Below are 15,379 nucleotides of genomic sequence, written 5' to 3' on the forward strand. Positions count from 1 at the left end.
ATTCAGGAAAGTTTCACATCACCTACAGAAATGATACAATACCTGCTGTTTTTGAGGCCCTGGAATGATGTTTCATGGATCTGGAAAAGCAAATGTCATATTCTAGACCAGGGTTAGGCAACCTCTGCTCTTTTATGACTCGTGGACTTCAATTCCCAGAATTCCTGAGCCAGCCACGCTGAGGGGAAAGGGAGAGGTTTCCAAGCTGAGCCATGTGGCTCAGCAATTCTGGGAGTTGAAGTCTACAAGTCATAAAAGAGCCAAGGTTGCCTATCCCTGCCCTAGGCCGCTTTATGACGCGTGGACTTCAACGCCCAGAATTCCTGAGCCAGCCACGCTGAGGGGAAAGGGAGAGGTTTCCAAGTTGAGCCATGGCTGGCTCAGGAATTCTGGGAGTTGAAGTCCACGAGTTATAAAAGAGCCAAGGTTGCCTACCCCTGGCCTAGACTGCAGTGAACAACATGCATCTCCTGTTTGACTGCATTCTCAGTATGGATTTTTTTTAGGACATTAAGAACTGTGTACTTCTCATACCTGGGGGATGACCCCAAAATTTATTCTAGAATCCTGGAAAAATAAGTCCCTCGTGGAATTGCAACTAGGTCTTTAAGATTCAGGACTTTGGGGGCAACTTCTTAGTTCCCTTCTCCGGTTAGATCCCACAGGCTGGGCCTCCTTCAGGTCCCGTCGGCCAAGCAGTGCCATTTGGCGGGGCCGCGGGGGAGGGCTTTCTCTGTGATGGCGCCCACGTCTTGGAACCAGCTCCCCCCGGAGATTAGGACTGCTCCCACCCTGTTGGTTTTCCGCAAGCTGCTTAAGACCTGGCTTTTCCGGCAGGCCTGGGGTTTATAAAATCTGACCCCTGGATGAATGTTACTGTATTGTTTGTCTTGTTAAGTTATATTGTGTTTTTATTGTTAGCCGCCCGGAGTCCTGGGGGAGTGGGGCGGTCTATAAATTTTAATAAATAAATAAATAAACTTGGCCAGATCACAAGAAGTTCTTTGTTCAAGACCCTCGAGCAGGTGCCAGCAGGCAGGAGAAATCAGTGTATTTATTTAAAACGTTTCTTAAGCCCATATATTTATTGGACGGTGTCATGGCTCTCAAAAGCCATCCTGAGATAAGGCAGTCCCATGTTGTGGCTCACGGATATTGTACGTTCACTAAGTTGCTGAGATCTGAGCTTAGCTTATATGAATATGTTCAGTGAGTTTGACAGGACAAGGCACAGCCTTCTCATTTTGGAAAAAAAAAAAGATCAACTCGCTTTTTCTGGAAATCAGGGCCCATAGCCATTTAAAACTCTTTCTGGAATTAATAATAGGCTCAACCAGTGCAGGACGAAATGGTTAAGAAGATCCTTGGTAACAAAGCCACCTTCAGCCCCATTGTCACCGTGGAGCCCAGAAGAAGGAAATTCCACAAGCCCATCACCATGACGATTCCGGTGCCACCACCCTCAGGGGAAGGAGTGACCAACGGGTACAAAGGCGACACCACACCCAGCCTTCGACTGCTGTGTAGCATCACAGGTGAGACCCTTAGGACAGTGGTGGCGAACCTGTGGCACGGGTGCCAGAGGCGGCACTCAGAGCCCTCTCTTTGGGCACGGGTGCCGTCGCCCCAGTCCTAGGCCTTCAGCTGGGTTTTATAAAACCTTTTCGCTTTAGGCCTCCGCTGCTGTGTGCAAAAAAAAAAAAAAAAAAAAGGTTCAATCAGTCAATTTCAACTTCTCGCAGGAAAAAAAAAGATCTTGCGAACTTGGAATTGATTGAACTTTTTAGTCTCACCCAGTCTGCCATTACTATCACAACCACGCCCACCCAATGGGCCACACCCACCCAGCACTCGACAATGCATAAGTGGGTTTTGAGTTGCAGTTTGGGCACTCAGTCTCTAAAAGGTTCGCCGCCTTAGGATGACCGTAAACCCTCCGGCAGCTTCTTCCAATGGTTGTGTAACCCGGGTTAGTCTTTGGTGCCTCAAGCGGCTTCTCCCCAGCTCCACCACGACTGGAGTGAGCAGGATGGGCAGAAGCTGACCTGCTTGCTTGGTTAGAACTTCAGGCCAACCCAGCACATTCATCCCCGCTGGGAGGCTGGAAGGAGAAAACAGAAACTCTTTAAGAAGTCTACTGAATTCTTAATGAGCAAAGTCTACATTTTTCTGTGTTCCTTTTGAAAATTCCTGACTGAAGTTTTTAACCTTTGATACACATTTTTTCCTTTCAGCAGAAATCTGATTAAACATTTTGCTGAACAGTATTTAAAATATTTTTCATTTTTGGAGTAAAAGAATCTCAGAATATCTCTCTCTCTCCATTCTCTCTCTCTCCCCTCCTCTCTCTCTTTATCTATCTATCTATCTATCTATCTATCTATCTATCTATCTATCTATCATTGTCTGTCTACCTACCTACCTACCTATTTGCCTGCCTGCCTGCCTGCCTGCCTGCCTGCCTGCCTATCTATCTATCTATCTATCTATCTATCTATCTATCTATCTATCTATCTATCATTTGTCTGTCTGTCTGTCTGTCTATCTATCTATCTATCTATCTATCATTTGTCTATCTATCTATCTATCTATCTATCTATCTATCTATCATTGTCTGTCTACCTACCTACCTACCTATTTGCCTGCCTGCCTGCCTGCCTGCCTGCCTGCCTGCCTGCCTGCCTATCTATCTATCTATCTATCTATCTATCTATCTATCTATCTATCTATCTATCTATCTATCTATCTATCATTTGTCTGTCTGTCTGTCTATCTATCTATCTATCTATCTATCTATCTATCTATCTATCTATCATTTTTCTATCTATCTATCTATCTACCTATCTATCTATCTATCTATCTATCTATCTATCTATCTATCTATCTATCATCTATGCACAAAAGTCTCCAGACTTTTTAGGTGTCCTTACTGAGTGTTGCTCTTGGAAGTTACCCAGAGACCATATTTAGCAACTGTTTGATTCTCTTTGTTTTAGCATCTCCTTAGTCAGCTTCACTTATTTCATGGTTGGGGCTGAGTCCTCCTAAGAGGCACCTCGCAGAGCCTCGTGTATGTTTTCTCTCCCAGGCCAAGGTCTGTTGTCATCCTCCACAGGCAGGGAAGGAAACCATTAGTGGTTTCCATCTGAAACAGAAGACCGGGAGTCCAGGGCTAAGGGATTTGGGAGCTCATAACTTTTGGCTCAGACCGAAGCCCAATTCCAGACTGGGCCAAAAAGCTGAGATTCTTTCTTAAAAGAAGAACGTGTCTTTTTTTTTCTTTCTTTCCTCCTTCAGGAGGCACTTCACCAGCGCAATGGGAAGACATCACGGGGACCACCCCCCTCTCTTTTGTGAACGATTGTGTCTCCTTTACAACCAACGTTTCAGCCAGGTAGGACAAAGAGCAAAAAGCAGACTGCCTTCATCCTCATCTGGAAACGAAAGATCAAATTTGCTACTCACATTTTTTATAGCTGCCCATTTCACAAAATGCAATTCCAGATGACGACAACGATTCTGACTAGTTTTCTTCAAAGAGCTCATCAGTTGCATTCCTTATTCCTATTTTATTTTATTTTTTTACATACCAGCAACCTTCTGGGGTAGGTAGAGAATGGCCCTAAATGACCCAAGCAGCTCTCATGAACTGCAGCTCCATCACTTATAAATACCCATGAGAAAAGCACATCTTCCTTTCCCTGTCCTGACCACTTTCTACAGGGGGACGATGGAGAGCATCTGTCATACAGCATCACAGTCTGGTTTGGAAGCATCCCTGCTTCAGACAGGAAGGCGGTGCAGAGAGTGGTGAGGACGGCCAAAAAGATCATTGGCAGCTCCCTCCCTCCCATCCAGGACATAGCACAGAAGCGTTGCTTGAGCAGGGTCCGTAAGATCATCTGGGACTCTACACATCCTCTCCACGACCTGTTTTCCTTGTTACTTTCTGGGAGGAGGGGGCTTCGTGGTATCCGAAGCAGAACATCCAGATTCAGCCATAGTTTCATTCCATACGGCATTAACCTTGCGAACTCTCAAGCTTCCTCCTTCCATTATATATTCAAGATGGACAGTATTTAATATTTATTTGTTATGTATATGTAGGGGTGTGGGTCTGTACATATGCTGTACACAGTATGTTTAGCTGTGTGTCATGTATATGTTTCACTTTGAGAGTGGGCAACTAAATTTCATTTTTGATGTGGGCCATTGTGCCCACAGTAAAAAAAATATGACAATAAAGATTATCTTAATCTCTTAATATTGCCATTTGTTGCTCCTCTGTGTACAGAGCACTTAAAAAGCAAGCCATCATCCAAGGTTGCAACTCTTGATTTTAATAAGCTTCCTGTGCGACAACCAGAAAGAGAGCTGGGAGGACTCTAAGGTCACGTGTTGGTCTCTGGAAGGAAATGCAGATGTGCAGCATCTGGATTTCTTTCCAGGGACCAAGGTGCAACTGAAGTGAAAGCATGTGATAAGAAAAAGAAAGGAGACATAACTCTGTATACAGTAGTGGCCAAAATTGTGGAAACCTTTTGGGAAAAGTGTATTTTTGAGGTTTGATGGCTAATAACACCACTTTTTTTGGAGTAGTACCATAAAATTATATATCAATGGAAAGTTAATTTAAATCAAGAATGTAATGCAACATAGTTTGTTCAATTATCTGTACTGTATTCTGTGAAAAGTTATAGCCAAATAACCAGAAAAAGGAAGCACAACTTGCTTAGGTTGATCTCAGGCAGCTTTCCTTCATCTGATGGTAGCCAAAAAGCATGAGTGTTTAGAGAGCCAATTGGGTGTCATCTTGTTTTGGCCATGAGCCAATCAGATCACAGTAGGATTCAGTTATTGATGTCCTGGATAGAAGCTGAGAGGAGGACATTGGTCAGTGTGTTATGTGATCGCTATCAAGTTGGTAAGGGTTTTTTTGTGTTCTTTCATTGAGTGAGCTTGTAAAACGTAATAAAATTAAAGTCATGGTGCAAAGAGTTGACTGGTCGCCCAGAAAGCGATGTAAAATAGTATTATTAAGCAAACAGTTATAAAGAAATTAGAAGAAAAATGGGTGGAAACTTAACCAAAGGTGACATTTCTACTGTACACTTTTCCCAAAAGGTTTTCACAATTTTGGCCACTACTGTAGTTTGTACACCTCCAGTTCTGGAGAAAAACATCTGAAAGTAAACTAAAATTCCAAGAAAAGCTGTGGGGCTCTTGGTATACATTCAGGACACATTATTTTAATCTAGACAGATAATGATTATAGAGGAAGAGTCGTAATTTGATTGGTATTCCAATGGAATATTTATTTTGTTCATATCCTTTTGAACTAGTCATATAAAAATGAACTAACTGTTTATCGCCATCTTTCTGTCTAATCTAGTCTCTTTCCCTTTCCCCTGTCTAGATTTTGGCTAGCAGATTGCCATCAAGTTCTTGAAACGGTTGGGTTGGCCACACAGCTATATAGGGAATTGATATGTGTCCCTTACATGGCCAAGTTCGTCATTTTTGCCAAAACAAATGATGCGGTGGAATCCAATTTGCGCTGCTTCTGCATGACAGATGACAAGGTTGACAAAACGCTGGAGCAGCAGGAGAATTTTGAAGAAGTTGCAAGAAGCAAAGATATTGAGGTATTCATGGTTTAACAGCAAAGGTCTTCGTGATAATCATAGACCAGTGATGGCGAACCTTTTGGAGACCGAGCGCCCAAACTGCAACCCAAAACCCACTGATTTATTGCAAAGGGCCAACACGGCAATTTAACCTGAATACTGAGGTTTTAGTTTAGAAAAAACAACTCATACATTAACATCTTTGGTCTTAAAAGAAAAAAAAATACAATACCAAAACTTTCAATGATACAAACCACTTTTTATTGAAAGGTAAAGGTTTGCATTTGGCATGCTTTTGAACAGTTAATGTGATTTCTGCTGTTGTATGCATGCTGCTAATTTGTCTAACCTAAGCTCATACTTTGTAAGTTTGAGAGCAACACATGCAGCATTCAGGTCCTCTGTTAGTCTGTTTCTGGTGTCAGATTTGATATTATTCAAATTTGAAAACAGCTGCTCACAAGCATACGATGATCCAAACAAAGTAAGGAAAGCAATCCCAAGTGCTTTCATTGACTTAAAATTATTTGGCAGACAATTCAACACTTTAAGGATTTCATTTTCAGAACTAACTGTGCTGTCCTTTCGTCATTCTTGTTTTCGCAGGATTGCTCTCAATAAGAGCAAGGCACGCTTTGGCTCCGTTTTCGCCAGGAAGGGGCTTGAGAAATGGATTTTTCCTGTGAAAACTTAGTCAAAGAGTGAAGGGTGCGTGCCCACAGAGAGGGCTCTGAGTGCCCCCTCTGGCACACGTGCCATAGGTTCACCACCACTGTCATAGACTGTGGGTGAGCCTTTCAAAATGTATCAAATATGACATGAAGCCTGTGCAAATCAGCCTTGGTTTAATTCAGTTCAAACCAAAGGCACACCAAAAGTATGTAGCCTGCCTCATAAGAGCCTGGAAGAATAAGTTTGCCAAATGGGATACTTTCTATTTATCTTAATTCTTTGGACATTAATCCAATTGTTTTTTTTTCCCCCTCCCAACAGGTTTTGGAAGGAAAACCCATTTATGTGGATTGTTATGGAAATCTAGCTCCTTTAACCAAAGGAGGACAGCAGCTTGCATTTAATTTTTATGCTTTCAAAGAAAATAGACTGCCATTTTCTATCAAGGTAAAAGCCACGGCTGCCGTAAGATCAGGGGACAAAGCTCTTGTGATCTGATAACGTTGTTCTTGTGGAAGGAGAGGCTTGGGGTATTTCTGGTGATGGCTCTCTCCATGTGCCATCACTCCCTTCACACCAACCTCTTAGGGGAGATGGGATGGTGACAGAAACCATCAGCCCACTAAGGCACAGGGTGAGCTTTCTGCTGATGGCTGAGGTGCTTTCCAACAGTTCCTCTTAGCTCCCTAATTGAAGACCAACTGCTGCTCTTTCTGTGCATCCCTGCATCGAGACACAATCTGGTTTGTTGGTTTGGCGTTCACAAGCTTCTTTCCAGGTGTTCATCACCACCTCTGGAAACGGCGAGTCTGGAAATGGCCAAGATCTTTCTAGTGCCCCCAGATTGATAGTTTTTAGGTAGCCTTCCTGGCCCTGTTCATGATGGTGTGAAATAGTTGCCATCTCTGATTCTAAGGAGTATTACTCGTGGTGGGTGTTTGTTTCTTAAAGGGCAACAGCCACATAAGCTTGTGGCGAAGAAAAGTGGGGCATAAAGGAAAACGCTTCCAAACTTTGGCCAACTCCTGCAGCTTTATGAAGCTGGGTCAACTGAGGGACCTCGTGGTTGCTGTCCCAGAATTGGACTTTGGCAACCTAGAGTGGGAAGCTAATGTGTACCGTAAGGCAGAGCTTTTCAACCTTTTCACCCATTGTACCACTTTTAGGATATGGCAACATCCGAGTACCACCAATTGCCTAGCAAGGTGTCAAAAACTTGATGACCAAAAAAAAAAAAAAAGGAAAAAAGTGATGAAGTACAGGTAGTCCTTGACTTACAACAGTTCGCTTAGTGACTGTTCGAAGTTACAAAGGCACTGAAAAAAGTGCCCCCCAAGCCACAGCCGAGCAAGACACCTTCTTGCCCACCCAGCGACACTCTTCCTCCTGTCTGAGGTTTTCATTGTTGTGAGCATTTCTGTTGGGGATTGGCAGTGGGGGTGGGGTGGGGGGTGTTTGGTTTTTATTCCCCCCCGTCTGCTGGGTGGTTGCAGCAGGTTTTGGTCACTTCACATGACCCTGGGACACGGTGACCATCATAAATATGAATCAGTTGCCAAGCATCTGGATGTAAATCACAAGACCCTGGAGAGGCTGCAACATTCCAGCTGATCGGCGCTTCTTCTGGGCTCAGCAGAAGCACCAGGATCAGCGCCGAGCTCCAGTTGGAGCCTGGTGCTGATCCTGGCATTTCCACTGAGCCTTGACTGCCCTGCAGCTCCAGCCATCTCTCGCTCAGGCTTGTGCGGTGCTGCCACTTTTCTAGGAGTGTCACATACTACCTGCCAGGTGCCAATGTACCACAGGTGGTACCCGTACCACAGGTTGAAAAGCCTTGCCGTAGGGGATCCTGTCTTAGTATGTGTTCAAAGGAACTCCTTCTCTTCTCAAAAAAATATTCCCGGAGGGTTCTTCTTTCGGTGAAATTGACAAAGTAAATGTAGGTGAAATGCAAAGTAGAGTCGTCCTTTCCAACCGACCTCTGTTGTCTTATCGACTTGTAGATCAGAGACACCAGCCAAGAGCCTTGTGGACGCTTATCCTTTCTCAAAGAGCCAAAAACAACAAAAGGTCTGCCCCAGACGGCCGTTTGCAACTTGAACATCACTCTGCCAGCACACAAAAAGGTACGGGCCCCCAGAGACACCGTGGCCGCTTAGTAGCCCCGCTAGCAGCATTAAGAGTTAATACCTGCTACCAATAGGAACGAGCGTCTTGCGCTCAGGTTAAGCCAGCCTTTCTACGTCGTACCTGTTTTCATGTCTGCAGAAAGTAGAAGCGTGGAAAACATCCCAAGTTCAAAATGTCCTGGCACTGAGTGATTCTGAGCTCAAAAATTTTTTGGACTCGGCGTGTTTTGCACCCTTTCAGCAGGAAGCATTTTCAAAATTCCCAGTTACGGTTATTTCTGTTGTGGGTTTTTTTTTTTTTTTTTTTTTGAAGGCTGGGAAACTTCCTTCACCGATCCTGCTTCTGCTTAGAGTTTCTAGACTTTCTGCTTTTAGGAATGTCGTGTGTTGATTTGCATTCGATGTAGAGTTTTGTTTGTTAACCTGTTTTTGTTGTTGTTATTGTTGACATCAGTTTGCTTTGTCTATTACGAATTAGCTTGCATCTTTGTGCTCCCTTACTTGGCCTTTTTGTTTTTTTCATATCCTGATATTCTTTCCCCTGCTGTCCGTTATAATATTCCTTGTCTCTGCAATTCATCTTGGGACCAAAAGGAAACAGAATCAGATCAAGATGACGAGGTAATACAAAATGCCTTTTATTTTACCTTTATTGTAATTCAAATTTCTGTCACGCTGCAGTAAAGTTTCTCTAGCCTGAATTCTCAAACTCCGTGCATGTTTATGCTTTCCTGTGAAATAGAAAAATTGCAAGCATCAAATGATGTACCACATGCTGCTTAGAGCAACAGAGGCACTTTTCTTCCTATTTTCATATTCAGCTTCCCCCTCCTCCTCCTCCTCCTTGATGGACTGTTTCACAACACAGCTTTGCACAAGAAAAGTGAAACTTCCATGCGAAAAATTGTGCCACATTTTTCTCAAGTATTTGTGGAGGGAAATACTTACTAGGGTAGAGTCACTGGCCTGTACTTCCCTATGATGTGTCACTTACTAGGGTAGAGTCACTGGCCTGTACTTCCCTATGATGTGTCCTCAGCTAAATGCTCCTTGTGGGTAGCCAGGACCTACTAAATTCTCTTACTTCAGCACCAGGCTGTTACGAGGCAGAATACAAGCATATCTGAGAACTTTAAATCAGGTCAGAAATGGGATGGGTCTGTTTGAACCCCCCACCTTTAGAGATAAATAAATGCAAACTATAGTCAAATTTGCTAAATCTGTTTCACCTTAAATATCTGACTTCCCCCCAGGAAAATATCACTTCCCCCCAGGAAAATATCACTATTTTCCTCCCAATAAACAGAAAACCCATTTAAAATCACGGATAGTCAATTTCCTCTTCAAACTTCCCGTGTACAATTTATATAACCCTTTCTGTGTTATGCAGGCACAAGCATACAACCATCTCAAATCTTTTACAGTGTTTGAATCACAAGGACTTAACACTCAAGAATGCGCTTGTGAATAACTGAACCGGTTGTAATTGGGATTGCAGTTACCTGAATTAAAAGCTGTTCTGACATGTTAGTTACAAGCCATGTGGGAAGGACCACCCTGAGGATACCTGGTTAGGATCTTGGTTCTTGGTGCAAAACTGCCAGCTATTGGCAAAGTATGAAGAGGAAGAGAAGGAAGGCTGTCTCAGTGAGATTTATAGTTGTGCCAACCGTTTCATATTGGCTTGATAGGGGAGATTATATGGGAAAAAAAAGAATGAATCAGCTTGAGTCAAGTGTGTTAAAAATCTCAATAATTTGAGAAGAGTTAAACATGGGCTTTAGGCTGCCTTTACAGACAATAGGACTTAAATCACCAATTTCAGCACCTTTTAAGTCTCACCACTTGGGATGTTCAACCATTCTGGTAACCTTCCCAGCTATCAGATAACTATTTTCTCTCTGTTTCAAACAAACATCCTTTAAATTCCCCAATCATTTTGCTTCTTTTATACAGTAGTGGCCAAAATTGTGGAAACCTTTTGGGAAAAGTGAACAGTAGAAATGCCGCCTTTGGTTAAGTTTCCACCTATTTTTTCTTCTAATTCCTTTATAACTGTAGCCTTGTTCACTTCATAATACTATTTTACATTGCTTTCTGGGCAACCGGTCAACTCTTTGCACTATGACTTTAATTTTATTACGTTTTACAAGCTCACTCAATGAAAGAAGACAAAAAAACCCCAACCAACTTGATAGCAATCACATAACACACTGACCAATGTCCTCCTCTCAGCTTCAATAAAGGACATCAATAACTGACTCCTACTGTGATCTGATGGACTCATTGTCAAAACAAGATGACACCTGATTGGCTCTCTAAACACTCACGCTCATTGGCTACAATCAGATGAAGGAAAGCTACCTGAGATCAACCTAAGCAAGTTGTGCTTCCTTTTTCTGATTATTTGGCTATAACTTTTCATAGAATACAGTGCAGATAATTGAACAAACTATGTTGCATTACATTCTTGATTAAATTATCTTTCCATTGATATATAATTTTATGGCACTACTCTCCCCAAAAAGTGGTGTTCTTAACCATCAAACCTCAAAAATACACTTTTTCCAAAAGGTTTCTACAATGTTGGCCACTACTGTAGCTATTCCTATAACTATTGCTAAATAAAAGTATGAAATTGTATATAGGGACGCAGAAAACAAACTGCTAGAAGCTGGTTCGCTAACCCTTCGTTCTTGCCTTTGTGCACATTGAAATAAAAACCAACCCCTTCCGTGCCTTTTATTTGTCTTTCTGTACTCACCTTAAAGTGGGCGTGCCTTGTCATTTCTGTGCTTTCCGTGCAAATTGATTCTGGCAGAAGTATTTGATTAACCTCAGTTAAAGCTGGCCTGATCTGTTCAATGTAATAACTGTAATCTTGTGGTGGGTGGGTGCTCTCATTTGTAGCCACAAATTATAACTGTGGTGTCACTGTGCAGTGGTGATGGAAGAGCTTATATCATGGGGACCTGGTGATATAACCATTATCCTTGCTAGGTGGTTGTCTTCAAGGGGGCTGCATTTGGTCTTCCATGCACCAGATCCCAGGTCACTTTCCATTGGGTGGAAAATGTCCCTCTTCAAAGCGGGTCAGATCCATTAGCATCAGCACTGATGCTTCATAGGTTTTCTTAGGTTGCCTCCGTGATCGAGTCCTGACACAAACCAAACTGTAGGTGCACTTGGACACGTGCTCATGGGAAAGCCCTCACACCACTGTAGTAAACTTTTGCTTTGGAGGAAGGATGCTTGACTCGCGTCAAGGCATTTTGCAAAGCCGTCTTGCAAATGCTTTGTACAGTTCTGCTAAATCAAACGTGACTTCGGAGATTGCATCCATGTAGCTTAGGAATGACATTATAGATGGCAAGCTTTGGGGCTCAGCATTTTCCCACATTTTTATTCCTGTTTCATTGTGGATCAAATCCTCATGAACTTAGCACATTGGGGCAGCAGCAGAGCTACCCCAGAGGGCCCTGGGTTCATTCTGCTCTCCGTGATAGAGGAGGGGTATATGTCTCAAATCAGCTCATGCTAGGTGAAATCATAGTTAGCCCCGAGGGTGCCTGTTCTTCCTTTTTTATGGCCCCCAAAAGGGAGAATGGAGCTAGGGCCATCCATCCTCTAGTTACCACAGAAAGGGGCCATATATGCCCAGTTACCTGAAAGATTTAAGCTGAATAAGAGAAGGGGGAAATTTATTTCATTTTAAATTGAACTTTTAACATAGGCCAATAGAATTTGTACAAACTGGACTCCCCTTACTGTAAAGTGAAATATCCTTCCATTTCTCTATGTCGTGCAGGTTCTCTAAGCACATGCTTAAATGGTCCAAATCCAAGCTTTGAAACTGGATCAAAACACACCAAAGTGGAGATCAGTTGGAGGGGAGTGAGGGAAAGGGCTTCATCCTATGGAAAGTTGGTTGTTCTGAACTGCAGGGCCAGGAAAGCATAAAACCAGATTGTGTATCTTGTAGGGAGACAGTATCACTTTCAAGCTCTTAAGACTTCTTAAGTGCGAGATTTTGTTCTGAGGCCTTTTGAAGCTTGAGAATGAATGGGATGAGGGGTATATTCCCTGTTTTTTAAAGCAGATCTTTGCCTATCCTGACTGCTGTTTAAAACAAGGTTGGGATAATTAAAAGATATAGGGCAGGGCTAGGCCACCTTGGCTCTTTTATGATTCGTGGACTTCAACTCCCAGAATCCCTGAGCCAGCCATGCTGAGGGGAAAGGGAGAGGTTTCCCAGCTGAGCCATGCCGGCTCAGGAATTCTGGGAGTTGAAGTCCACAAGTCATAAAAGAGCCAAGGTTGCCTACCCCTGGACTAGATAGAATAGGGCTCTTCAAACTACCCCTGGTATAGGGTTTCCTGCCTGAGCAAGGGATCGGACTAGAAGACCTCCAGAGTCCCTTCCAACTCTGTTATTGTTTATTTTCTGCTAATATTCTGTTATTTTTTATTTTCTGCCAATAAGACTGTGCTTGAAATACGGAAGGGCATCTGCTTTCAGTGGAGCTGTCTCTTCCGAGTTCCAAAAAGACATATGTTTTCTTACAGACAGAGAAGACCGACCGCAGACAGAACTTTGTCTCCCTAGCTCTGCGTAAGCGCTACAGCTATCTGACTGAGCCTGGCATGAGTGAGTTTCCTAACGTACTAAGATTGTAAACTAATTTTTCATTAAAAGAGACATTTTTTCTATAAACGTTGCATTTTATGTCATTGGAAGAGGTGCGATTCAGTAAGCAACGCCCTCCAATTGTTCAAGCGCTCTTTTGGGGCCCAAACAACTTGAGAAACTCAAACAAGGACACCAACCGTCTTCTTGTGAAATGTCCGTGGACCACGTGAATCATTTGGGGAGAATTGGTTTTCTGGGGTTACCTAGCCAAAGAAGCTAGTCTGTCTCCCTTTCCAGAGACAAGATGGTGATATCTCATAATTGACAGTTAATCCAAAGATGCCCTCGGTGGTGTTTCAGCTGGGGACCAACTACACCAGTGTTTCTCAACCTTGACAATTTTAAGGCATGTGGACTTCAACTCCCAGAATTCCACAGCTGGGAGTTGAAGTCCACATGCCTTAAAATTGTCAAGGTTGAGAAACACTGAACTACACGTTACATCAGATTAAGCTTATTTTAGAAAAAAGCAACTGTCTATAGCACTTCTGCTGTCAAATGGCATGAATTTCCTAATTAAAAATCTCCCTTTTGCTGCTGGTATATAGTTAATGGCACTTTAACAGGCTGTATTGTATTACAGGCCTCCACATAGGAATTGGATTTTGCATTAATAGGCTGGACCAAAGTATTTCCAAACTTAGTCCTAGAATTCCAACCTATGGAACTAAAGCAGTGGTGGCGAACCTATGGCACGCGTGCCAGAGGTGGCACTCAGAGCCCTCTCTGTGGGCACGCACGCCGTGCCCCGGAGATGGCAACTGTCTCTCTTCAGCCAGCTGCCCGCTAACTTGCCGAGGTCCCACATGGCCGGATGCATCCCAGCACCCATGCGCTCGCTGGCCTCTGTGTGCTGGGGCCGATGGTGTCAGGCAGCGGCAGCCCTGGCCCCTGCCTCGCCTTGTCCTATGACAATGGCACCCCCACCCTGCCTTGCCTTGCCTCGCCTCGCCCCACAGGACGAGACTCCTTCCCACCACCCCATCTGCCAGAGACCCCTTGGATATCCCCCAACCCTGCCCGGCCCCCACCGGTGTCCCTCCCCATGAACAACATTGAGAGTGATCACACTCACCTTGGCCACATCCACCCAGTCTGCCATGCCCACCCAGTGGGCCATGGCTACCTGGCACCTGGCGATAAATAAGTGGGTTTTGGGTTGCAGTTTGGGCACCCGGTCTCTAAAAGGTTCACCGTCACTGAACTAAAGGTTGGAATTTTAATTTAAAATTATGTGTATTTATTTACTGTACAGTTAACCTTACAGAAGTGCAGCCTATGGCCTTTTGTAGGGTCAACTGGACAGTGCATAAATAACATATAATTTTAAAATAAAATTTCACTACACGACGATGTAAGTCTACTAGGCTAACACCCGCTTCTTGTTTGCCTAAAACATATTCCCTTGCTTTAAAGAAAACAGCCGGACTGATTTGAAATATCATCAAAGCAATTTTAGCAAAAAAACACGAGAAGGCAAAAAAACACGAGAAGGTTATTTCATTGACCGGGAGGTGATGCCTTTATCCTTTTAATATCAGCGGGTCATAAATCAATTAGTGCTTTCAGGGATCGGCTCAGGACGATGGTCCTCCCTTTTCCTCAAAGCCTGTGTGGCCCAGGCATTCCATGGTGACGTTCTTCAAGATGGTTGCCCTTTGGGGTTGGGGGAGGAAGTTATTGTCAGCTCTCACACAGAAGAGCAAAGTTAGCAGCACCCTGGACCTTTTTTTTTTTTTTTTTTGGTCCATTGTCATTTTTTCTTTTTGATTAGCTCACGTCTCAAGAGTTCTTCTCAGCAAGTGCAACTCTTCAAAGCTTTCCAGAGACTCAGCGTAATGTGGTAACACGAGCCATGGTCAACAGTTGGCAGTCTCTGATTTTTTGTAGCTGATTCTCATATCTTCTGGATCAGTGTTTCCCAAACTTGACAATTTTAAGGCATGTGGACTTCAACTCCCAGAATTCCACAGCCAGCAATGCTGGCTGTGGAATTCTGGGAGTTGAAGTCCACATGCCTTAAAATTGTCAAGTTTGGGAAACACTGTTCTGGATTAAAACCCGGCGCCCTCTCAGCTTACACTTTCCACTGTTACAGTAGTTTGTTTGTTTGTACGCTCAACATACAAACTTGTTTACATTTTCGCATTCCCAAGCTGGGAAATTTTAGCTACTGTAGTCACAGACACAGAGCACCAACTGCTGGAACTGGACTGTCACCTACCACATTGCATTTTTCCCCAGTTCCCTTAACGCAGGGG

At 43.5% G+C, this 15,379-nt stretch overlaps 1 protein-coding gene across 42 annotated transcripts in view; it reads left to right on the plus strand.

Moving 5' to 3' along the window:
* ANK3 (ankyrin 3) overlaps positions 1 to 15,379 on the plus strand; it is a 338,705-nt gene that overhangs the window by 286,105 nt on the left and 37,221 nt on the right. For 28 of the 42 annotated variants that reach the window (XM_039366374.1, XM_039366365.1, XM_039366433.1 and 25 more), the window contains 7 exons: positions 1,328 to 1,535; positions 3,298 to 3,394; positions 5,417 to 5,645; positions 6,621 to 6,746; positions 8,303 to 8,425; positions 9,023 to 9,049; positions 12,995 to 13,076. In XM_039366374.1, the coding sequence (XP_039222308.1) occupies positions 1,328 to 1,535; positions 3,298 to 3,394; positions 5,417 to 5,645; positions 6,621 to 6,746; positions 8,303 to 8,425; positions 9,023 to 9,049; positions 12,995 to 13,076 (892 nt within the window). The remainder of the gene's footprint in view (positions 1 to 1,327; positions 1,536 to 3,297; positions 3,395 to 5,416; positions 5,646 to 6,620; positions 6,747 to 8,302; positions 8,426 to 9,022; positions 9,050 to 12,994; positions 13,077 to 15,379) is intronic. The other 14 variants (XM_039366472.1, XM_039366672.1, XM_039366580.1 and 11 more) reach the window with 3 other exon arrangements.

Source organism: Crotalus tigris, unplaced genomic scaffold (genome assembly GCF_016545835.1).
Source record: "Crotalus tigris isolate CLP2741 ecotype Arizona unplaced genomic scaffold, ASM1654583v1 scf7180000017598.18339901613:2243638, whole genome shotgun sequence".
NCBI lineage: Eukaryota > Metazoa > Chordata > Lepidosauria > Squamata > Viperidae > Crotalus > Crotalus tigris.